The 24,785-nt window shown below is 36.0% G+C and overlaps 6 protein-coding genes across 13 annotated transcripts; 2 read left to right on the top strand and 4 right to left on the bottom strand.

The window, feature by feature from the left end:
- The first annotated feature begins 1,900 nt into the window (after nt 1-1,900).
- Nucleotides 1,901-4,340, top strand: LOC131020817 (uncharacterized protein At4g00950-like). The gene is made up of 2 exons (XM_057949847.1): nt 1,901-2,599; nt 4,076-4,340. Exons 1-2 carry the CDS (start codon nt 2,030-2,032, stop codon nt 4,151-4,153), a joined length of 648 nt encoding a protein of 215 aa, XP_057805830.1. The 5' UTR covers nt 1,901-2,029; the 3' UTR covers nt 4,154-4,340.
- Nucleotides 4,341-5,914: 1,574 nt separating this feature from the next.
- LOC131020818 (uncharacterized) lies at nt 5,915-8,197 on the bottom strand. The gene is made up of 3 exons (XM_057949848.1): nt 7,850-8,197; nt 7,033-7,115; nt 5,915-6,280 (listed from the first exon to the last, which is right to left on the bottom strand). The coding sequence occupies exons 1-3, from the start codon at nt 7,926-7,928 to the stop codon at nt 6,245-6,247; spliced, it is 198 nt and encodes a 65-aa protein (XP_057805831.1). The 5' UTR covers nt 7,929-8,197; the 3' UTR covers nt 5,915-6,244.
- Nucleotides 8,198-8,982: 785 nt separating this feature from the next.
- On the bottom strand, nt 8,983-11,990 carry LOC131020819 (uncharacterized). 7 transcript variants are annotated; one of them, XM_057949849.1, is made up of 4 exons: nt 11,762-11,960; nt 11,625-11,687; nt 9,995-10,919; nt 8,983-9,723 (listed from the first exon to the last, which is right to left on the bottom strand). In XM_057949849.1, exons 3-4 carry the CDS (start codon nt 10,867-10,869, stop codon nt 9,222-9,224), a joined length of 1,377 nt encoding a protein of 458 aa, XP_057805832.1. In that variant the 5' UTR covers nt 10,870-10,919; nt 11,625-11,687; nt 11,762-11,960; the 3' UTR covers nt 8,983-9,221. The 7 variants fall into 7 exon arrangements, with proteins under 7 accessions (XP_057805832.1, XP_057805835.1, XP_057805834.1 ...); XM_057949852.1 differs by having other exon boundaries at nt 9,995-10,907; nt 11,762-11,918; XM_057949851.1 differs by having other exon boundaries at nt 9,995-10,980; nt 11,762-11,918.
- Nucleotides 11,991-15,484: 3,494 nt separating this feature from the next.
- Nucleotides 15,485-18,151, bottom strand: LOC131020823 (pyridoxine/pyridoxamine 5'-phosphate oxidase 2). 2 transcript variants are annotated; one of them, XM_057949859.1, is made up of 8 exons: nt 17,844-18,141; nt 17,689-17,738; nt 17,548-17,605; nt 17,264-17,296; nt 17,047-17,142; nt 16,763-16,927; nt 16,496-16,619; nt 15,485-15,865 (listed from the first exon to the last, which is right to left on the bottom strand). In XM_057949859.1, exons 1-7 carry the CDS (start codon nt 17,940-17,942, stop codon nt 16,518-16,520), a joined length of 603 nt encoding a protein of 200 aa, XP_057805842.1. In that variant the 5' UTR covers nt 17,943-18,141; the 3' UTR covers nt 15,485-15,865; nt 16,496-16,517. The 2 variants fall into 2 exon arrangements, with proteins under 2 accessions (XP_057805842.1, XP_057805841.1); XM_057949858.1 differs by having other exon boundaries at nt 15,485-16,619; nt 17,844-18,151.
- A 2,650-nt stretch (nt 18,152-20,801) lies between these two features.
- On the top strand, nt 20,802-24,121 carry LOC131020821 (aluminum-activated malate transporter 10-like). The gene is made up of 6 exons (XM_057949856.1): nt 20,802-21,260; nt 21,374-21,514; nt 21,597-21,869; nt 21,967-22,088; nt 22,190-22,330; nt 22,424-24,121. Exons 1-6 carry the CDS (start codon nt 20,888-20,890, stop codon nt 22,805-22,807), a joined length of 1,434 nt encoding a protein of 477 aa, XP_057805839.1. The 5' UTR covers nt 20,802-20,887; the 3' UTR covers nt 22,808-24,121.
- LOC131020822 (protein LEAD-SENSITIVE 1-like) lies at nt 22,758-24,737 on the bottom strand. The gene is made up of 2 exons (XM_057949857.1): nt 24,283-24,737; nt 22,758-23,534 (listed from the first exon to the last, which is right to left on the bottom strand). The coding sequence occupies exons 1-2, from the start codon at nt 24,374-24,376 to the stop codon at nt 22,870-22,872; spliced, it is 759 nt and encodes a 252-aa protein (XP_057805840.1). The 5' UTR covers nt 24,377-24,737; the 3' UTR covers nt 22,758-22,869.
- Between the last annotated feature and the right edge of the window lie 48 nt (nt 24,738-24,785).

Raw genomic sequence — 24,785 nt, forward strand, 5'->3', positions numbered from 1 at the left:
TGAACGTATTGTGAGTAGAAAAATGGTCTCACCTAAAAAGTAATTTTCATAATGATAATTTATTGTTTATGAGTGGTGTCTTCGCATGTAATACAAAGTTTTAAAAAATGGAAAGAGGATACTAACTTTTGTGGACGGTTGGAGTATTAATGATTTTCAGTTAAATTACGAAATTGATTGTTATTCTAACCATCCACATCATACAATAAGTAAATGAATACGAGAGATAATAATATCATAACGATAGATCGAGCGAGATTACGACTCAAGTTATTTCGCAAATTCAAATTTCACCAACTCTTTTTAAATTAAGCATGTCTTGGGGCCCCACATATGATGAATTTGGGTTTCTCCTAAATTAGCTAGAAAAGTAAGAATGCATGTGAAGTAAAACAAATTGGGACCAATGATCCAGTATAATCAAGCAGCTCATAAAGTTCTTTAATATCAGTAATAATTAAGAGTGCTAGCTAGGAGTTATATATATATATATATCGATCTATAAGAAAATGAAACATGCATGAATAAACCATCTTTTATGTAACTTTGTATGAGATATCGTTGTCACGCATCGAAATTTATGAAATGTATTTAATCTTGGATGTAAAGATACTATTTGAAGAGAAAAGTAGTGCTCATGCAAAAGTAAACATCTTTTTCTAGAAGTAATGTTTATCTTTTTTAAGCCAATTATTAATTGATCGACAGAGAAGAAGAATTGGGGTATAGGACACACATGATCATACCAAATTTCATAAAAACGTGCACATGGAATATATATAAGATATAACAAGAAATTAAGACTATCAATTCTATATAAAAAAAAGAAATTAAGACTATCAATGGTACCATATTATGGAATCCAATTTCTATAGTTTATCAAATTCTTACGATTTATAGGCTATTACACATACATAAAATTTACTTAATACACACTTCAAACGACACTTGAAAGTTGAAACGTACGTACGTGAATTACTGATCAGAGACACAACATTCTTAACAATTTAAAGGTAGCAATTACACTTTTTGTTATCATGGTATATTGCTCTCTTTGAGTTCAGATATTTTTAAAGCTCAATATATAATACTTGTAAAAGGATTAGAAAAGGATAAAATATACTCCTTATGTCTGTGTGTGTGTGTGTGTTTTTCTACGAAAACTCCTTGTTTGAAGTGTAGCCTGCAATTAGCCCAATTAGCCTGCAATTAGCCCAATTAGCCTATTCGGCCCATGAGCTCTAACCAGACCAGGCCGGCCTGTTAAAATATGATTGGGCTTTGATTTCTTTAGCTTCTACACATTTTGTATAACCCTAAATTTTTTCCTTGGGCTCGTGCCTACATATTAGTCATATAAGAATATTAAAATTTATTTTTTTTGGGCTAAAAATATTATTTATAAAAATAAACAAGATTCTGGATTTCCATAGACGTGACCACACACCTGAAAGATCACTTTCTAGCAATTATACGCCTACCTAAAAACAGAAAAAGCAATTAGTATATCAATTATATGACTGTAAAAAAAAATATATATATTACCTCTATTTCACAAAAATATTCACAATTTATTATTCGACCTGATTCCACCGCTATAGTCCATCATTATTTTTTCACTTCACTCACAAAAATAATCTTTCTTTTTAACTCACAATATTTATGAAAATTCGTGTCAAATAAAATAAATATACTTTTCGAGAATAGAGTTAGTAAGTAGGAGTACTATTTTCTTTCTTTTATTTTAAAACAGAAAAACAGTAAAATAGATGAGCAAATGATTTATAGCAATTATAGACTTTGAAGCATAAAAGTCAAAGACATGCAACAGAGTTCTCCCACCTGTCAGTTTTTTTTTCCACAAAATTATCCAAAAAAAAAAACATTAATTAATTAGCGAATTGCATGATTCAACCACAGCTTCGCCTTTGACCTCATTCATATATATATGTGTATATATATATATATATATATTTACATGATAAACGTATTTAACTATAATCCGTCGCATTAAACCAAAAACCAAAACATGGGCGAAGTCGAAGCCTATCTCTCCACATACAAATTCGCCGCCGCGTGGTCGCCGGAGCATAGGTCGGGAGCGGCGACGCCGCCGCTCCACGCGTCGGCCTCGGTGCCCTTCAAGTGGGAGGAGCAGCCCGGGAAGCCCCGACCCTGCACCGACCTCATCATCCGACCCGAACCCGCCAGATTGCTGGATCCTCCCCCCTGCAGAATTACCAAAATGCCCTCGCCCACCACCGTCCTCGACGGCCCCGACAGCCTGGGCCGCCCCAGATTCTCCTCCTTCCGCCTTTTCCGGGAGAAGCAGAGCTCCTTCGACAGCACCGGCAGCGGCGGCAGCCCCCAGAGCTACGTGGATCACGCGCTGTTTGTGGGGAAGAAGAGGAAAAATGGACTGCTGAAGACGCTGGGGAGGAGTTTCAGAAGGGAAGAAGTAGTCGACGAGGGTAGTTTGGGGTTTTCGCCATTCTCGTTTGCGGGGTTTGAGAGCGTCGCTGCGGAGGGGAAGATGGCGAGGAATGGAAGCTTCTCGAGCTTCTCTCGATCTGCGCCGCCGCCGCCTACTCGTCTCTGGGTATGTTTGCTTCCATTAATTTCCTCGTTTTTTTTTTACCTAATTAATTATATTAATATATTATTGCTTTAATTACTCTGAAATGGATGATTATCACATTATTATTATGCTCATTACATGATCACAATAAATAATCCCTTCATCCGTTTTGATTGTCGTTTTAGCATTCACAATTTTTTTTGTTTTGATTGACGTTTTTGAGAATAGTACTATTTTCTCGTTTTTTTTGTGATGGATGGACTCTTCTTACACTATTTATCATCAGTTTTCCACCACAAAAATTAATGTTATTAATAGTACTAGAATAACATTAAATAAGGTTATGTTGGGTATGATTTTTTCTTATTAATAAGTGTGCCTGAGCTTAAAATAACAAATAAAATAATAAGTGTGATGGAGCTTAGTTAGGCCCGTCATTAATACTCTTTTCGTCCATAAAAAATAGTCAAATTTTTACTATTTTAAAACGTTCACAAAAATTAGTCTATTTTCGTTTTTAGAAACTTTCTATCATATGTTAGACTCCTTTTTTCACTCACAATACAATTAGTTATTATTATTAATATTAATTCACATTCTCCACTCACAATATACTCAATTATTTTTGTTAAAACTTGTTTCGTCTTCCTTCTATGACTATTCTTTATGGACAGATGGAGTATTTGCAAATCACTTAATCCATTGTAAAATTAATTGCACTAAAAAACAAACGAAACTTTCGTCTCTCATGAACTTTGAACCCATGTGTTGCATTCATCCATCAAATTAACACATTCACCGTAATTTTCAGCGATTCAAGAATTGGAATGATTTTTCGTTCTCAATTTATTTTTATATATTCTACTCTTTGCACTAATAGTCTATAACATAACTAAACAACTTTCCTTTTTTTTTTTTCCTTCTCTTTTTGTGTGTGGGTATATATAGTTAGACAGTTATTGTTTTTTTTTTAAAGATATATAGTTAGATAGTTATTGTTATTGAACCTTTTTTTAGTAAAATTATATGCATCTTGTTCTTGTCATTGCACCTTTTCTAGTGCTTTCTTAGTATGATTTGCTCTAAAAAAAACTGAATTCCAAACGTGTGGACAAACCGCCCCAACTCGTCACTGTTGCCATAAATATTTCTGTGTCTTTCCTTAATATTCTGGAAAAAAGCTCAGCATGTGTGGCTAACATCAAAAACCTTAATAATTAGGGCAATTGGGAAATTAAATTGACTTAGGTGGCCATCACTTTAATTAAATAACCTAACCTTCTTGTTCCACAAAAGATGCCATAAATAAATTTGTCAAGAAAATAATCGGAGTAGGTGTAACGGCATTATTACTGCCCACAGCATTCATGTGTTGTTTTTTGTCAAGTCAATGTCTAAGAAAAGGGATTTTGATTAAGTGCCCTTTTTGAGAAAAGTGAGATTGCAATTTAGGCACAATTTGAATTTAATTTAATTTAATTTGTTTTGCTGGTGCAGGCTACCATGTATGAAGGTTTGAAGCATGCGATGACGTGGAAACGTACAAGGAAATCGAAGAAAGAAGGCGCTCGTTAGAAGGAGACACGTGGCGTTTGGTGTGTGTATGTTATCTATAGTATCCGACGTGCTTCCTCCGTTTCTGAAATATATGTGATCGGGGTAAATGGTACGGGTTTTAAGAGATATTAGATAAATGTATTGTGAGGGGAGAATGAATCCCACGCTATATAGTATTTATATTAAAAAAAATAATGGTGGATTATGATGATTGTTTTGTGAATAATTATGAAAAATAAAAATAAATAAATAAAGATGGCTAAAAATGGTAAAATATGCAGATTTTTCAGAGACGGAAGAGTATCATGTAAATGTAAATTATGCTTCGATATTTTGTATTATATCCTCTCCGATGAAATAAATTAAATGCAAGAAATGGTGTTCCTACTGAAAGAGCTAGTACTCTTTTCGTCCCATTAATCTTGTCATGTTTTCTTTTTTGGTTGTCTTATTGATATTGTCATGTTTCTATTTTTGATAATAATTTTACACTATAAACAATATGATCTCACACATTTACACATTTTTACTACATTAATTTTATTCTCCTTAATAACTGTGTCCAAAAGAAATGAGACAAGTCTAATGGGAGGGTGTACATTATTTGTCTAACTGCATATATATTTTCATTGTATGCAAAATATTAATTATTCCATCTGTCCCAATTTTTAGTATTGATATTTCTTTTTATGATCGTCTCATATTTTGGTATCATTTATATATTTTTAGTAAAAGTACGTGGGATTCTTGAAGCACATTATTATTTTGACACTCACATCAAAAGTGAGATTCTTATTTCACTCACAAGTTCACAACACACCCAATTATTTTACTAAATCTCGTGTTTATTTTAAGTGGATACTAAAAATTGGAACGGGGAAGTAGTAGTTATAATCAAAATTCGAAGACGACTTATACACAACTGCGAAGGGATGATTGCGAGGCTGTCATAACTATACTTGCATAATTGCAAAAACCCTTTCTGTAATGATAGGTGTGTGAGAGAGAGAGAGACTGCTACCTCACCATAAAGTCAAAAAGAGGGAGATATAGTTGGGAGTAGGCCCATTTGAGGGACACCAAAAAGAGAAGGCAAAAATTAAAAAGGATTGAATAGAAACAAAGAAAAGAAGGAAAGATTGCTGTAAGGCATGGTGGTGTTACAGTGGTTTGTAGGAAGACAACAATTTATATTCAAACCTCAGATTGAATCTTTTCATGAAAAGGCAAATAAATTGATGACACAGAATTTACTTATATAATTTATTAAAAACAAAAAAAATACAGAAAGACAAATTATATGTAGCATTCTCAAACAAACATATAGACACCCAAACACTCTCATTTTGTGAGAGTTTTTGGGTTCAGAGGTGTAATTTTCTCACCTTTGTGTGGGTAATAATTTCACCTGCATACAATTATTTTCCCACCTTTTTGTGATGTAGAGGTCCTGCCTATGTGCGGGTGAATTATTTGATTATCTAATAAATACCTCTTACAATTCTATTAAAAACTACAAGAATATACCATCATACTCACAGTCCACAAAAAAAAAGTCTATTTTTATTATTTTGAGATGATCACAAGAATTAGCTTCTTTTTATTTTTTAAAATTTTCTATTGTATATGATGAGCTCTTTTCTCCGCCCACAATATACTCAACTATTTCTATTAATATCTGTCTCATCCCCTTTTATGACTATTTTTTGTGAACGAAAAGAGCATTATATTTATAAAAAGAAAAGGTCAAACTAAAACACCTCAAGAAGTAGTGCAATGTTGAACATCAAATTGAACAAGTTTTTCAACTACTCCCATAGTCGTGTAAATTGCTACAATTTAAGAAAATTTCACTCCCCAAAAAAAATATAGGGCATGCAATAGAATAAAGGGGGAAGACAATATTGTTGTGCGCAGCCCAAAAATACACAGAATCAAGTAAAGCATATATGAGCCATCATAATTGACATTCAAAGTCAAGACTCCTTAATGCAAAAGTTGCTTCTTGCATATTCAGCTTCAATTTAAAATAAAAACTAGTTCCCATATTTCAAAAGATTATTTCCATTCCTTCAAAACGTGCTAGCCACCCTTGCTCCATATCCTGCCTCAGCCCTGTTTCCTCCCGGTGATACCGGCAACAACCTAAAGATACATAATAGAACACGCTTGTTATTATTATTTTTTTGATAAATTACATAAATAAATAAAGAAATTTAAAAATCGCACGACGAATGACTCAAACCCAGAACCTCCGTTAGGCCAACACACGCACACATAAAACACGCTTATTGGTATAAAGGAAAATAGTTCATCTAGTCAGCAAGACATATAAGATTGATTTCCCCACATACAACAAGCAAACCACTTTATGATTGATTTCCTATATCTAAGCAAATCTTATGTACAAAAGAAATGGCAAAATGTTTTGGACAGTTAAATCCTAGAATTTAACTTTTGATCTTAACCGAATGTTCACTCTTCTTTCTTAGAAGCGTAATATCCTAATGTAAGACAACTTGCTACCTTTGTTGGAACTTGACTAAATTAATATGTCCTCAAATCACCACCACGAAAGCATACTACCAGTCTCCTCGATCTTCTATGATTTTTCATGTACGATCATAAATCTCTATAGTTATAGGTGAGACTCCTAATGACAGATTATCAAGAACGAGTTTTTGGATATGCAAGTTACACCAATCAATTGAAACTTAATATATTCACACATGATATTTTGCCTTGGAAGGGGGATCAATAATTACAGAATAAGAACAATAGTTACAGAATAAGAACACGTGAAGTTAGAAAAACAGCAGCCCGATTCAGGAATGAAAAACAAAGTATTTTCCTTCTACTTGGAAGTATAGTGCTGCCTAACGCAGAAAATCACTCACATCGCTTAATTGTGGTGGAGGTACCGGCTTCGACGTTTCAAGAGAGTCTAGTATAGGCCTTACCACAGCTGGAAGGAAGAGTCCTGCAATCAACCCAACATCAACTGTCTTAACGAGGATATACTATTACTGCAAATATTGATATTCAAATGAAGAAAGCATATAATTTTATCGAAAGCAAAATACAGCTACAGCATCGCTTCCATAAGCAAAACATCATCTTCTCACAATGCAAAGCCTTTACTAGATGATCCCACTCTCATAAACATAGCAAGCTCATCCATTTACTATATACTCTAATAATGAGCTCCATTAGAATGCTGCAAAAAAACGAAGAACAAGACTGGAAACATAGGTTGGAAAGGGAAATCAAACTCATTCTATGGCTACAACTGTCCATTCACAGAAATACACACATATATACAAATCATAGCTCATACGATATAATCAAACTAATGGCAGGAGGTTTCTCTGCACCACAAAATTGAAGTGTTAAATCAGCTAAATCGGTTAACAGAGAGAGAATCCCACGACTCAATTCCCACAATGCAGTGCATCAATATAATCCATATTCAGATATAGCAAGTTTCGTGGATCATGTGTGAATGCTAACCAGAATTTCTCCACATTCCTGAATTTCATTCACCTCAAATGGGAATTAGGGCTTGGAAAACGAGAAAGGAAAATCAGCTAATTGCTTCCCTACTGAAAACAATTTCAACAATATCACGATCCTCGAGTCTCCACACATATAATTCGTATCAAAATCGACGCGCAGAAGCAATCAAAATCGCAATACAAAAGTAAAGATACTGACCGATTCCGGCGATGAGGCAGGACGCGGCGACAACAGGCTCTTGAGCCACAAACATTCTAAGCTTTTCCATCACCGGCATCTTCTCCGATTTCAATATCTTATTGTTTTTCACTTCCAATCTTCTCTTCTCCCGCAGCTTAACACTCTTTCTCAGTGGCTCCCTCTCTTCCCTCAAAAACTCAAAACTAGAAATTTCTTCGTAAATTTGCTGCTTTAGAAGATGGGCTTGGTTGCTTGGGCCTTTTTCAGCCCAACAATTGCAAGTCTCTCGAAAAGGCCCACCAAGTTGAGCACCAAGTTGGGTCTAAATTTTTTGATCCAACAAAATTCCGAGGGCCCCACCAACCCGAATTGCCCGTTTTGTCCGAAAAATCGGATCAGTCTAGGGGTGAGCATTCGGTTATATGGTTCGGTTTTTGCTAAAACCAAATCAAACCAAACCATATTTTAGTTCGGTTTTAAAAAAAAAACCGAACCGAACCGAATTAACCGAACAAACCGAACCGAATTAATCGAAATTTTTATAATTAAAACCGAACCGAAAAACCAAAAAATCGAATTAATCCGAAGAAAACCGAAATTTTCGAAAAAAACCCCGAAAAAACCGATATTTTCGAAAAAAAACCCGAAAATTCCAAAAAAAAACTATATAAAATTTAAAAAATATTAGAAGTTAGATATTATAAAATTATAATTAAAATATTATAACATATATTTATATATATATATATATATAATTCGGTTTTTCGGTTTTGTTCGGTTTTAAAAAATTCGAACCGAACCGAACTGAAAAACCGAAATTTTATGGAAAAAAAATCGAACTGAACCGAAAAACCGAAAAAACCGAACCATATTTTAAAATTTCGGTTTGGATCGGTTCGGTTATTCGGTTTCAGATTGTTTGCTCACTCCTAGATCAGTCCTACCCTTTTGACAAATGATAAAAAAGAAACGATCCATTGATAATGCTATCTTTTGTGTGAATGGATGAAAATTTCACCATATTATCTTAATACGTTATTCATTAATTTATACTAACTTATTCTGTATTTTCATCGACCTCGAATACGTTCATGATATTCATATGTTTATGGTTTAGGTATTTATCTCACATTTATCATGAAACAGTCCGCTTTTTGCAAATCGAAAGCCTAAAAATATTATACAAATTGATGTAATTCTATATATGGCCTCTCAAATTATGTACGTAATACAAATCATAATTCTAATACACATCCAACCAACATATACAATCACGTTTCCTTCCACAAAGCTGAACAACTGTCTGAAAAAGAAATTTTCTAAAAATTTACATATAAGGCTAGTTATATATACACAAGAAAATCAACCTAAATGCAGAAATGAGAAGCTCTCACCATGTTGGTAGCATCCAACCTATGGTCCATCCCAACAGCAATCCAGCACCAACAAGCCCCAAACCTAATGCGAAAACGATTGCGTACTTGCCAACATCGAACCGAGGCCGAGGGCGGGGCCGGGGCCGGCTCCTCTTTCCCCGATTTCTACACGAAGACTTCATCCAACCTTTCTGCATCTTCCTACTTCTAGCACCTGCCCAACTCCACGGTGATACAGCCGGAGATTCCGTGGCCGCGGACAGAATCTTGTTGTTTTTGAGTTGGTAATACATGTTCTCCAGCTGCAGAAGTTGGAGCCACTGTTTATAGGCGAAGAGCTGCTGCGCCTGCCTGAATACGAGCTTCACGACGTGCTCTTTCTCAGCGCAAGCCTGCCTTGCCACTGTCTCGGCTTCTCTGGCACGTGTCTGAGAATGGCGTAGTGCTTCCAGTAGTCGAGCCTTGGCTACGTCGTCCTCATCAACCGTGTTCCTTTCATGGGTTGTTGGGCTGTCCCTGGTTTATAAGATCACAACCCAAATTCAACCATTGAAAACAACTAGATGATCATATTACATATAATCCTCATCCCACAATCATTTGATTTCTATCAGAAATGTTAATTAACAAAGATATATATCATCAAACAAAGCTCACATACTCCATTTTTCAAGCCTTGCACCATGAAATTAACAAGGTTTGAACATATAGAATGTCTATATCTGCATTTTGAGCATATATAATGGAACGAAAGAAACAATACAAGAAACGACAAGAGACGTGTTACCTTTGTGGAATTTTCGCAGAAGATAACAATTGTTCATCACTCATCATCCGGCAATAACTTCCTGCAGATGTCGCGGTTGAAGAGCCGTGAGTACCATAAGAGTGGTAGCCCGCGATTCCAGACTTCCGAAGTGGCAGAGAACTGGAAATTTCACTGTGACTCGGACAAGTTAAAGTCGAACTCGGAGTTTTCTTAGCATTAACATTCTGAGGACTGGGAAGGTCACAATTCTCAATAAGGTCGACCGACTTCTGTGCGACTAAAAATGCCAACTCCTCGGTATCTGCAGTCCGCCACCACGGAATATTCTTCTCAGTCCTAACCCAAGATGATTCCGATTCAAAGTAAAGGTCACCGGAACTTTTGGAACCTTCGCTGCTAACAATAAACATGTCCCGTAGTTCTTCCAAATCCTCTTCGAATTCGACCCTCATAGGATCTTGCCAATTCTGATGATAGATTGGTCTTAACTTCTCCTCTTCAACTTCGATGCCTTTCTTCTCACAAGTAACAAGGTTTTTGCACTGATCAACGAGCTCATACTCCTCCTCGCTTCTCGCCATGTCTCCCGAGCTTTCATGGATCCGGCAGTCATCATTCAAACCCCTCTGACATCCGTAATTTGGTCGTGTCTGCAGCCACCATTTTGTGTTGGGGGATAAATTAGAATACGAAGGAGTACGATGAAACGGGGAGGAGTTGGAGCTGGGAACATCTTGGCCGCCAGCTGCATTTGCTGGCTCCGTTTCAGCGTGTTTAGCAGAAGGCGACACTGACGAGCAGCAAGCCAATTTGGGAGCTCTTTTCGCGTCTTCTTGGACCAAGCACCTGTTGGCAGTTCTCTGCCAGGCCGCCCTCGCCTCTGCTAGCGCCATTACTCATCCATTCAACTACAAGATCTCTCTACATCTCCCTAACAAGATCTCTGATCAAGCATGTAAGAGACGACGTTGTTCGTGATCATTATAACTAGATAAAATCCATGCCTAAAACGACAACCAAAAGGCTAGGTCGAAAACGTTCGAGCAAATCCAAGCAAAGATACAATTTGAGAGTACTAAAACACTCTATAAGGTCTAACATAATACAAAAAGACATTCAACTTTCAGGCAACTCAACAACCAAATGCTCAGAGACAATCTATTCTGTTGAGATTAACATATTTCACTAGTCGATCAAGCACGAAACTGTCCGATTTCGAGGAATTTTCTTGCATATGAAGTAGGAAACATGAATCAATAACTTCCACAACAATCTCTACCAAATGTGATGGTGAATTCTCAGAATTCATTCCAATCATAGAAAAAATCGAATTTCAAAACTATGCAGAGTGTAAATTCGAATTTGACTAAAAATCAATAACAGGTTTCAGCTAGAAAAAGTAAAAAAAAACAACGATTTCATCAATTAAACGTCACATCCTTACAGCATTTGTAATTGAAGTGTAGTAACCATCCCAAATCAGAGTCTCTCTCAAGATTCTTACAGAAGAAACACAATTAATTCATCACGAAAACCCCAAGAGAAACAAGATGCAGCAAATACCATACCAGAATATATTAGCCAAAGAGAGGAAAACAGAGAAAAAAAAAAAAACAGAGCAGTCACAGTATGAAATCTATAAACTCACTCGTAGGTTATAATCGCGATCATCCTTAAATTCAGACAATAAACTCAGGTAGTATGAAACTAACTGCAATTAAAAGACAAGCATCCATCAAAACATGAGTGGAATAAGAAGTTGGAGACGCAGAAGCAGAAGCAAACCTCGTATGATTCCTTTCAAAATGAGCTTGATTAGAGAGAGAAAAATGGATATGGATGTGGATCCGAATGAATCTAATGTGGTTGATCTCTATAAGTTACCGAAATTCCTCATCTTTTATGTCTGAGAGAGAGAGAGAGAGGTGAGTTGGATTGGCTTTTTTCAGTTATTATTTTACTGCTGTCGGTTTATTACCTTCTCCCTTTCACGTGCAAAACTTCGCACCACGTAGAATTTTTCAATATAACCCATTTCGTCAAAAAAAAAGAGTCTTATTTTACTCCTATTTTAGTAAGTTCACAATTTTTTTTATTTTTAATTTTTTTTATCACATATTAGGCCACTTTTTTCACGTACAAAATAATTAATTATCATTATTAAAATTATTTTTTAAATTAGCTCCTTCTCCATTTACAATATACGCAATTATTTTTATTAAATCTAGTTCCATCTTCTTCTAGGGCTAATTTTTATGGACGGAGGAAATACATAGTAATATAAATATTAATTTAATAAATTAATACTCTCTTCGTATTATTGATAATTATTCATTTTCTTTCTTTTTATCTGTCTCATTGATAATGACATATTTTAAGAAATGAAACCACATTCTCTCATAAAAAAATTGTAATTTCACTAATTTCTATCATTTTAATACTTTAATCACTTTTTTTCTTAATAGTCGTTCAAAATAGTAATGAAAGTAGAAATTTGACTAAAAACAAATACATGCCTTAATTTTTTTTTTCCATACTACCTAATTATTTATTGCAACTACAAGGAAAATAGTATTGATCTTAAAGATATTTTGGTATATATTGAAAATATAACAAAAACATAGAAACTAGTAATTATTAGTTTGTACGCAAACCGAAAGTGGACGAATGCATAATAAATTAGTTTGAAAACAAAATTGTATGGATTTGTTTTGTATTTTAGTTATGTAGGATTGATGTATTTATTTTGGGGATAACGATAAATACAGCATAATCCTCTTGGTGGCGAAAGTGACATATGAAATGCAAAGTAATAGAAAGAAGCCTCTATTGTCGAAATGGAATTAATCTATTCGTTTGGTGGTGGTCCATTTTACGTGACTCATTATTTCCAACTACTCTTTCCGTGAAAGGATAATTATTGAGATGAATTCCACACAAAATACAGTATATTATTATTTTTTTTATCTCCTCAACTACATACATCTACGTTCGTGCCAAAATTGTTTATGATTTTCAATAATAGTCTAATTTAGTGCATAAGAGTAGGAATTATTTATTTTATTTTATCTTGTTACGAAAAATAATATTACTATATAATTAATTGCATTCTTCATAAAATACGAAGGTTTCAATTAAAAAAAAAAACGGAGGTTTATCTTTAAAAAATATGGAAATTCAATTTTTCGTTGACTATTGTTTCCTTATAAGTGAGTGATTTGACGCTATATGTAGTGAAAGAGGTTTCACCAAGTAAGCAAAGGCTTGCATAATTTTTTTTTTGGGAGGCGTTCAATTTGAATGATTAATTTTGATAGATAAAATTAATTTTTTCTATTTGTTTAAATAAATTAAAATTTTAAAATATTCTAAATTTTTTGATTATTTCTGTTATTTAAATTAATTTAATCTAATTTTTATCACATTAAAAAAGTAAAATTGAAAAAAAAAATCTATTTTTAAAATAAAAATATTATCTGCCCATAGATTTTACCATGTTTTAAACATGTGGGACCGGCCTCCAAAAATGATGTGCAACGTGTAAGGCGGAGTTAGGGACAGCAGCAGCCTAGTCAGCTACTGCATGCTGACACGTGTCATGCGGAGGTTCAGCTCTTGAGGCTTATGGAGAAAATGCGTCGAGTTTCCGACTAAATTTGCCCATGGTTTATAAATTACAATTAGCCTTAATTCAGGGATACTTTTTTTGGTGGGGAAACAATTAATGAGTGCCTCTTGTTTCTTGCACTAACTTTTTTTAATTGATAAATTTATTATAATTTTTTTTTCTTTTAAATGCCTTTTCTTTTTCGCTTCAAGAAGAAATAATTAAAGTAAAAAAGATTAATGAGAAATAACGATTTTTTTTTTGTAGGAAATGAAGGAAAAAAAAAGGAGATTTAAAGAGAAAAAGAAAATTGGAAGGTATATAAACAGATAATTTTTTGTTATCCTTTTTTTTTTCTATAATAAATTTAGCAAACTAAGAGAGCATACTCTTAAGAGATAGTACTTACAATTTATCTTACCGACGTTATGTGAGTTGTATTATTTGAATATTTGATTTTGTAATAATATGAATATTTTTAATTCGTTAATGTAATATTTAATTTCATGACATAATACTATTGTATCTAAAAAAGAGCGTGGTTAAGCAACTTAAAGTGGCAGAGAATCTTATCTATTCATCATCAACATATATAAACAATTACTCAATTGATTCCTAGTGTAGTTTTGCCTAAACTGTGAGCTTATAGATTAATAGCTAGTTGACAAATAAAATAATAGTATTAGAAATAATAAAAATACATTTGGGCTGTCTTTGTTTTGATTAAAAATTCGGATTGTTTCGAATCCCAATCCATCTTTGTATTGACATTTTTCTAATCTCCATTCTCTTCTCTCAAAAGAATGTTTGGAGATCTCACTTCATTCGACTTCTTTTTATTGATATATATTTTTTAATTTTTATAGTGAAAATAATAGCCTATTATTTACGAATTATATTCCCATTTAAATGTGATACACAAAGTTTTAAAAATTATTTGAATGTGTCGTGTATAGAGTACAAATTTATTTTTATTGTTAGTGAATTGTGCGATGTATAATTATTAAAAGTAATAATAATGATTATTTAAAAGATAAATTAACTATATACATCAAGGATTAATAGAAGGGGTACTCAAGGATTACAACATCAAGACCAAAACTCAGCCCAAACAACATCAAGAAGGAATCATGAGAATTTAAAAGGAAAATAATCAATGGGATCCAAAATTCATTCATAGGACGAATCACATAAATAATTGGGTATCATAGCTTTTAATCATCTCAATGAGCGAAAAATAATACTCCCTCCGTTCACGAAATGAGTATCCATATTTCCTTTTTCGTCCGTCCACGAAATAAGTACCCATTTCTCTTTTTGGCAAATGTACCCCACACATCTTTTTAATTAATACACTCAAAAAGTGGGACCCTTAAACTATTCACACTACACTCTATATATTTCTTAAAACATGTGCCGTCCACAAATGAGTACTCATTTCGTGGACGGATGGAGTACGTTCACCGTTCTAGTAATATCGGGACACCCTTCCTTAAACACTCTCTCGTTCTTGATTTTCCAAATAATAATACAGATATACTCCCTCAGTTTAAGATAAGTGTGGTATGGATAGAAATACACATATTTTAAGAAAATATTAAGAGAGGCATATAAAATTGAGAAAGGTTCCATCAAAAATAATATATTAAGTAATTAATAAATAATTTGCAAGATTAATTTTTTATAAATATTATGTGTGAATAACGTAAATTAATATACATCTCTTAAAATAAAATATCATATTTATTATAGACGGATGAAGATGACAAAAAGACTTATACGAATTCCTGATTGAAGCTTAAGCTTAAGCTATGGCGGGGCCCACATTTAGATATTTTTGATTTAGTCAATGTCGTAATTAGCTTCATTCCCATGTTGTCATTATTCCCACCACCGAAGAAATTCTCTGGAAACTATCTTCCTCTGCTGCAGTCTCTCCCAAATTCATTTCTCTATCCGAATCCAACAGAGAGAGAGAGAGAGAGAATGTCTTCGAATGAGGCGGCGGAGGACGGCGGCGGATTCCTCAAGTGCGAGAAGCTGGAGCGGGTGGCGGGCTGGTTCGGGGCCAGCGTCGCGACGGCGTTCTTTACTTCGCTAGAGCGGTGCTCCTGCATCAATCTCTCCACCTCCGACGACGAAGAGGCCAGGGACCGCCCTCTCATGCTCGCCGCGGCGGCCGCCTCCCACCACCGCGGCGATGCCGATACCTCGGCGCCCCAACACAACTTTATCCATGTAGAATAGTGGTTGATGGCTGCTGGTTGTGTGCGCGTATTGACCTAGCGATAATGTAATTAATGCTCAAGTTAGAGGGCTTGAGTTCGAGTCGATCGTGACACGATTTATAAATTTCCTTTTTTATTTGTTAATTTATAATAAAAAAAAATATTGGTTCTCGAATGTTGCATCCACGCATGTACTGTTTTGTAATTACAATTGAATCACTCTTGTTTTCTACTCGATTTGTTGTCTTTGGAAGATTGGTTTAGAGTTCCTTACACTTTGGACAAAGACTCTACTGAACTACTCCCTTCGTCCCAATAAGCTTGTCACATTTTTTTGAGCACAATTATTAAGATGAGTTAAATTAGTGTCGTTAAAGCGTATAAAAATGTGCGTGTAAAAAATCGTTATCAAGAATAAAAATAAGACAATATTATTGGGACAACCTAAAAAGAAAAACAAGACAAGATTAATGGGACGGAGGGAGTATCAAATTGACCTTGCATGAGAAAACTTTTTAGTAACAATCACACCTAAAACTGTCAAAGTTTTGATCTTTATTACATTCATAAAAAAGGGTAGAATTGAAGAAATTTTATTAATAAAGGTAATAAATTTATTTATATATCTTCACAATCATGAAAAGTAAATGTCTTTTTACACTATCAGAAATAATTCATTCTTACATAATGCATAGGAAGGGAAGGGCTAAGGATTCACTTTCTCCGAAGTCCAGAGCTTCTGTGCGTCGACACTCGCAGCTGAAGTAAACAACAGCCTCTCATTGCTTTTCAAATTCAGATAGTCAACCTGTAGAGGAAATCGTGTGGATTAAAGGGGGAGAGATCTAATCAATACCAAATCACTCAAAAAAAATAATACTACAACACAATTTTAGGATCAAGTTTGCAGAATTGTTCAATCAATCAAGAAAATCAAGAAAATGAGTGAACCTCATGGGGGTCGAATACGAGCAGGCCAAATGCAGCAACTGGGCCAACGGAAGGATCCAAAGAGGGAGGCTGCTCGCTGCTCGCAATCGCAGGTAGTCCCGGAGAGGCAGCAAGATACTGCATTCTTGATCTAAGCGAAGATGCAAACCATGATTTCTCCCTTTGCTGCATTAGCCCATTTCACATATCAGAGCAACTGTCTTGTTTTTCTAAAGCAACTTCATCTACTATAGTCTATAATCAATCCACTACTATTCTATTCTGCAAATAGCATTTCAGATCACCTGAAGTTTGAGTGGATCAGGAGTAGTTCCATCTACGACATCGATCACTCCACGAATCCGGAACTGCTCCCACGATTCGGTGAAGTACCAACATATCTATATAAATGCATAGCATTCTTGAACTCAAAAGCTATCTCACTCAAAAGGGCAAAAGGGATTCCTAGTTAATCTAGGAGCTGAAACTGATCCAAAAGCAAGAAAGCAAAGATTCATGTACCTCAGCAAAAGGGCAGTGCTTGAGATCATTTATCTGCAATGATTTAGTTCAATAGTAGTGAATACAGTGAAGCACAATCAATGGATATTGGATAGAAATTTAGAGCAACGGATTATCTAAAGCCATTGAAAGGAGATGAAACATGTATGGCTTCCATTAGATTGTGATTGTAATAAAAGGGGATCATAAATTCGTTAGCTTAACCCTAATTCCCAATTAACATAGTGTTGGAATTGACGATAAAATCCTATTTATGCGAAAATTGTAGAAGAGGGGAAAATGACCTTGCGGGAACGAGTGTCGGTGTTGATTAGAATCTCATCACCATCATCGTGAAACCCTCTGATTAGAACAGAGCAAAGAGGAATTCAATTAATCAACGTAAAATAGATCGAAATTTAAATCGCACCGAAACAGAAACAAACCTGAAAACAACGGTGCGGTTGGAGGGTCTGTTATTCGATGAAACAGTTGCCTAAAATTATCCAAATGTGAAAGAAGGAAACAGGGATTAACGGAATATATAGCTGAAGAATATCGAATTGCCATGGAATTGAAGGAGGGATTATAATGCGCGTACGAGCTGGAAGTAGGAGTGGTGCTTCAGATGGGAATTGGCTTGAATTGAACTGAGAAGAAGCTGTTTCCACGGCGGCGCCGCCGCCGACGAGCTCCCCATTTGCTGTCAGTATCGCCGGGAGTTTTAGAATGCCTCAATTCAGGCGGATTTGGGGAAATTTCTTAGATATGATTTTTTTTTTTTTGAGAAAATGATTATTTAGTCAACATAACTCATTTATTAGGGTAGACAAACTCACTAATCACTAGCATTGCTATGTAATTAAACACCTCTTTAAGCCAACCAAAAGGTTAAGCTGATTTCTTAGGAATTATAAAGAAAAAGTATTTAAATTCAAAGTTAAACAAAAATTTGGGTACAATCGAGTGTACTGTACAATCGAATTGATCTACACCCAAAATAGTGTTATTTATAAGGTTCGAGTAAGGATACGAGTTCAGATCAGAATGCGGGTCAAGGTCTAAGTGAGGGTGCAACCCGGTAGTATGATACACCTCTTCAAAGTATTATCGTTACAATTATAATCAGGGATTTCTTTTTCACAATCTCGAATATTTTAGAAATGTTGTTTGTTTCTTATTTCCTAATTTTTTTTTCCTTACTCTAATGAAGCTCCCAAATGTTATTATTTCAAGCATTATGAAACTAATGAATAATGAGGTTGTTTTTCTTGTTTTTCATGTTTTTCAAAATTTTAATTTATTAGTGTTTCTTGTTCAATTTGAATTATTATATAAAAAAATGCAATGATTAAATGATGATGAGTCGTATCAGCTAATGCCACAAGCTACGCTTAACATTTGACTCCCTCCTAAAATTGTAGTTTCATCATTTACGAATTCTTTAATGAATTGATTTGTGAGGTTATGTGACAACTAAGTTAAATATGCATTTCAAGCTTATGTTATTTCTGGAAATTATGCTACAAATAAGTACAAATCACTCAAGTGTTTGTCTAATTTAGACACTATCTCTTAGAACAACAAATGGATAAGTATATGAAAAGATAAACTCATTGTGGATTGGACTATTTTCTACGTATCTATAGTTAGTTTTGTGTACATGTTACATGTATATTATTTAGGGAAGATAACGTTGTTTTGCTTAGTTAGCGGAATTGGTGAAATTCTAATGAAAATGTCATTAATTTAATTATGTTGCATGAGGATCTCATGTACCCCTCCGTCCCACGAATCTTGACGCGTACAACTCCTTAATTTCCGTGTCGAAACCCAACGTTTCAAGATTCGTGGGACGGAAGAAATATTAAACTTAAAATGAAAGGAATATTCCAAAAGAACAAAATTAAACTCCAAATAACCCATGATTGTGTATAGGGGTGTCAAACAGGCCGGATCGAGTCGTTTGAGACCGTCTGGGTCAGTGCAAATTTTCGTATACCAATCTCCATAGGAAGAATTTGACATTGTCTCTATGAGTCCGCTTACTTTGATGGAAAACGAGAGAAAATATATACATTTTCATTATTTTTCTATATTTTTCACATGTTTACTATGATAGATTATTTTCCCCGAAGATAGTGGAATATTTTTTCAGATAGCTCATTTTCACTCATTTTTTTTTCAATGTTAAATAATATTATATTTGAGTAGCGGTGTGAAAATATTTTTCAAACATTTTCTCATTTTTTCATCTCTAATAAACATATGATAAAAAAAATTTACAACCAAAGTAAACGCACCATAATGAAAAATGGAAATAAAATCAAATCTCTTATGTTGAAAAGCATGTTTATCAAAATGAACGACTGGTCAAAATGAAATGAACTTATATGCAAACAGGAAAAAACCTCCATGTACCATGAAAAAATTTGATATTGTCTTTAATGAAAAAGAGAAATAAAATCTATCATGTTTAAGCATGTTATTATCAAAATGAAAGAGGAATGATTGTTCGTGTTCCAACCTCCATGTACCATGAAGAATTTGTCATTGTCTTAAACCAAAAAGGAGAAATCAAATCTTCTATGTTTAAACATGTTAACAAATTAAAATGAAAGGAAAGCAGAATTGATAATTGACCAAAATAAGACAAACCTATGTAAAAAGGTGTGATAATCAGCATACCAACCTCTATGTGCCATGGAATTTTGACATTGTCTTCAAAGAAAGATAAACTCATTCACAAAGGTAAAAAAAAAAAAACAAACAAAAAATATCATTATAAAAGAAAATTACTCATTTTGAGCTTAAAACGACAAAATTGTCCTTACTTAAATTGCAAATTTTGCTGAAATCGCAAACTTTGCTCGACATGCTCGACCAATACACTAATGCTCGATATGTTCGACCATTGCGAATCGAGTATATTGAGAAGTAGTATATTTGTGGTAAATACATTAATGTTTGACACCTGCGAGTTGAGCATTAGTAGTAAATACATCAATGTTAATCATGCTCGACTCATTGCGAGTTGAACAATCGAGCATTCTTAACAAAAGCGCTAATACTTGATATACTCCACCATTGCAAATCGAGCATCAGTGCAAAAATATACTAATGTTCGACATGAGGGTGCAAAATACTCGATATACCCACATTTTTGTAAAATATGGGTATTTTTTAGATTTTATCTTTCAGAATAGGTACATAGCACTTTGCCCCTAAAATTTTAGTATATGTTTAAGCACTTATTTTATAAATAACATTTTATAAATTAAAAAATAAATAAATTTACGGTGTCCATAAGATTATTGAGCGTTTAATGTGAACTGAAAAACTGTGACAGGCTGCATATGTTTGGCATATGATATGCTTAAAGTTAGTTTCAAAAATGATAGAGATGGAAACAGACATGCAAATGATTTGAAACAGAAGAGAACCTAAGACGACCTACCTCAAGCAACGCAGTTGATTCCCTCTACGATCCTCCAACATATTTTCTGACATCAAAACTCATTTTAGGAAATCCGAGCAACCTGAGACAGCCATGTAAATTTACTCGACTACCAACTGATACCAGCAAACTAGCCAAAGACACAATCTCTGATTGTGAAAGCTTGCTACTCTTTAATTCTTCCAACCATGTATAAGTATACGTATCATATCGTGGAAACGAATATTCCATACCTCAGAGATCCACCCATGGCCAAGGAGGGCGAGGCGTGGGAATGGAGGATGAGCTTCCCGGATGGCATGTCAAAGCTCTTCGTCTCCGAGTGCATGCCTCAGGCCCCTGGCCTCGTCGTGGGGCTGTCGTTGAGGTGTTGGGGGTTGATGCAGACTGGCTGGAGGTATGGGATGAGCGAGCCTCAGAAGGTCATCCATTGCTTCAAAGTCGGGATGGCTCTCTGCCTCGTCTCCCTCTTCTACTACGTTAGCCCCTTGTATGAAGGAGTCGGAGGGAACGCTATGTGGGCTGTCCTCACCGTTGTTGTTGCCTTCGAGTACACCGTTGGTAGGTATCATCCGCTCAATTCATCTAGATCGTGAACCATTTCCAACCCTTAGATCGTGAAATCTGCAGTTTCACAGCGAATTCATAATGTTACATCTGTGGTGAAAATGCAGGTGCAACCATCTGTAAATGTTTGAACAGAACAACTGCAACTTTCTTGGCAGGAGCACTAGGTATAGGTGTGCATTGGGTAGCCACCCGGTTTGGGGCGACGTCGGAGCCCATAATCCTCCAAGCATCTGTTTTTGTCATAGGTATTAGTTCCAGAACTATCTAGAAACATGTTCTTATTCAGAGGGCTACGGCTATGGTTACCTTTGTTCTGTTTTCTTGCAGCTTCAGCGGCAACCTTCCTCCGGTTCCTCCCATCAGTAAAAGCACATTTTGACCACGGAGCGCTCATCTTCATCTTCACGTTCATCCTCGTCTCCATCTCTGGCTATCGCGTGCCAGACTTGTTTGAATTCACGCACCACAGAGTGTCCACTGTCGCGATTGGCACCTCCATCTGCGTTGTCACCAGCATCTTCTGCTGTCCCGTGTGGGCGGGAAACGAGCTTCACAGCCTCATCCAAAGCAACATGGAAAAACTTGCTGATTCTTTGGATGGTAAAGATAACACTGAATGTATAGATATAATATAAATAAGTTTCTTGAAACTAGAATTGCCATTGATCGATGATTTCATCTGCTTAAAATTATGCAGGAATTGTAGCAGAATACCTAGGGGATGATGCAGATGCAGACGACGCGAAGAAGGAAGCTTCTAACGAGAAACTGGTGGGATACAGATGCGTTCTCGATTCCATGTCTACTGAAGAATCCTTGGTATGATTCTTTCCATGCAAATGAATCAATCATCAAGCTCATTATCTCATATATTATATATATATATATAATGAACAAATGATTGAATGATTCTCTTACAGGTTAATTATGCGAGATGGGAACCTGCTCATGGAGGCTTCAACTTCAGACATCCTTGGAAGGATTACCTCGAGCTCGGGGCTTTACTCAGAAGCTATGCTCACTGCATCGACGCCCTTTCTGGCATTGTCTCGGACACGAAGGTAGTGATCAAGTCGCATAATTTTGAGATACAGACACACTTGGACTCAGATTCCACCACTAATGTTGATTTTGCCAAATTTCACAAATCACAGGCGCCTGCTTTCTTGAAGCAGCATTTCAGCACCGTGTGCGTGAAGCTGAGCTCGAATTCCACAGCAGTCCTACGGGAGCTGGTGGCCGTTGTCCGCACATCAGCAGAATCACCCAAGATCGATCTTAGGCTCGAGGAGATGTGCAGCGCAGTTCAAGAACTACAGGACGCCCTCAAAGCGCTGTCTAACCAGGAGACTGGAGCAACTGAAATGAAACCACAAGAGTTCAGTGAAGGAGGCAAGGGAGAGTCGAATGTCGTACCTTTTGTAGCAGTTGTCCAGCTAGTCACATTGTCGTCGTTGTTGATAGAGATAGTGGCAAGAACAGAGAAAATAGTAAAGGCTGTAAATACATTGGCTCATAAAGCAACTAGTTCAGAGTAGCTAGAAAAGAGAGAAATCAGTTGATAGCATAAATGCAGTTTATGTCAATGACTACATGAATGTTATCTAAGAAGTTCTCCTTCTGAGACTGCATCTTGTGCAGTTACTCGTTCGGTATTCTCCCAACGAGCAATTCTGGGCAGATCCTCCACGGCTACCTTGATGACATCCGTACGGACCCCAATGTCCGTAGCGTACCTGTTCATGCAGTACATTCCTGCAGTCACAGTAGCCATCACCGGGCTAGGCACTAGGAACTTCAAAGGGGACGAGAGGAGAGCTGCCAGTGGTGCTCCGATCACAGAGGAGGCCTGCCCGCTTCTCCCAACCCCCATCCGGTCCACAGTGAGTAGCCCCGTCTTGCAGTAGAGGGCAAAGTCCTCGCAGTTGTTCTGAAACACATTGTAGTTCCCAAATCCGTTCTGGAGCAGATGCATTGCCCGGTGGATGACCGTGTCAGTAGGGTCGGATGCAGCAGTCGTGCAGGTGCCTCCACGTACCTGAGCAATAAACACAGACGGGGACACTCCATACTCGAAGCAGTAAAGGGAGCCATTACGGAGGAAGCAATCTAGACAGGAGAGGACAACTCCACTATCCGGCTGCCTGAATCCGCAGTCAGGAAAGGTCGGGCATTCTTCAGCTTCGTCGTATACTTCAGAGTCCGAGCTGGAAGTGCTTCCAACACGGGTGAAGTGAACTACTTTGCTACCCCCAACAAAGATACCTGCACAATCACAGATCAAAAGGTCTAAGCCACACCATATCTACTCGTTTCTGGGAAAATGCAGGCATTCCTCTGCACAAGTAAGTTAAACGTAGCAGCATATCGAGCACAAGATACACGAGAAGTCGAGAACACAATCGTGTAAAAGCTAAAGAGAAGCCAACACTGTCTTTGCAGCTACCTCATATATAGATAGAACAGATAAATAAGAAGACTCTTAACATATTCCTTAAATAGCTTATCATCACACAAATTTGCTATATCCTCATCACTCCAACAATTCGAATTCTTCCTCGAAATATCTTATCAGCAACACAAATTTGTTTCATTAACACAATTTCCTCCTCAAAAATTGCTGTATGAAGCAGTACAACTAGCTAGTCAACTACTAAGGTTGCATTGAGAAGCTAAATCACACATCGTATAATTTATTTTGGCAATTGAAAATCAGCTCAATTTTGCCAATTTTGCCATATTTGGTCTATTTAACACTGAGCATCTCCATTATCAATGCTTCATCTCAGCGAAAAGTAAACCAAAAACTCGTTTATCTGGTGCCCTTGGATCTGGCTGGTTGAGGATAGCTACTCCATCGGAAAAAAAAAACGAACTAAAATGCGCAATTTCGAGGGGGAAATAAATGAAACTACAAATGAAATGAGTCAATCTGAGAAAGAGAATCGCATAATCAGAATTCAAGCAGTTGAAATTGAAAATGACAAACTGAGAAAAATTCAAAATTAGGAACCGTGATGAGAGTAAGCGAAGACTGCTCTGTAAGTGTAGATATGATCCCCGGGTTTGATTTCATGCCTCTCCACTCTGTTAGTCAGCAGACCCATCCAATGCACCTCAAAAAGATGACTGCAACTTCTTCAGCAAGCCTTGGAGAATTTGAACATGTTTTTGAGCAATGCATCTGCAGTTCTACTTATCTGCTGTGTCCCCCCAAAAAGAGGCGAAAACATAGCGACATGATTCCCACGTGGAGGGATGCAATTGGTTCATCAACGCATTCGCTCAACAACTCAACAAAAAATTATGAATGATGTATGGTGGAGTAGTAGTATAATGTTTCTGCATTGACGCCATTAATGGATGTTGCCTTTTCAGGTCGTCGTTCTTCTCTCTCTCATCATTTTTTTTTTTTTTTTTGAGCTGATTCCGAATTAGTATAAATCATAACAATGCTACGAAGATGAATTAACAAGAGAATTAGTACCATTTTATTCGTATATCATTCCGTATGCC

This window comes from Salvia miltiorrhiza, chromosome 4, assembly GCF_028751815.1.
Source record: "Salvia miltiorrhiza cultivar Shanhuang (shh) chromosome 4, IMPLAD_Smil_shh, whole genome shotgun sequence".
NCBI classification, from domain to species: Eukaryota; Viridiplantae; Streptophyta; class Magnoliopsida; order Lamiales; family Lamiaceae; genus Salvia; species Salvia miltiorrhiza.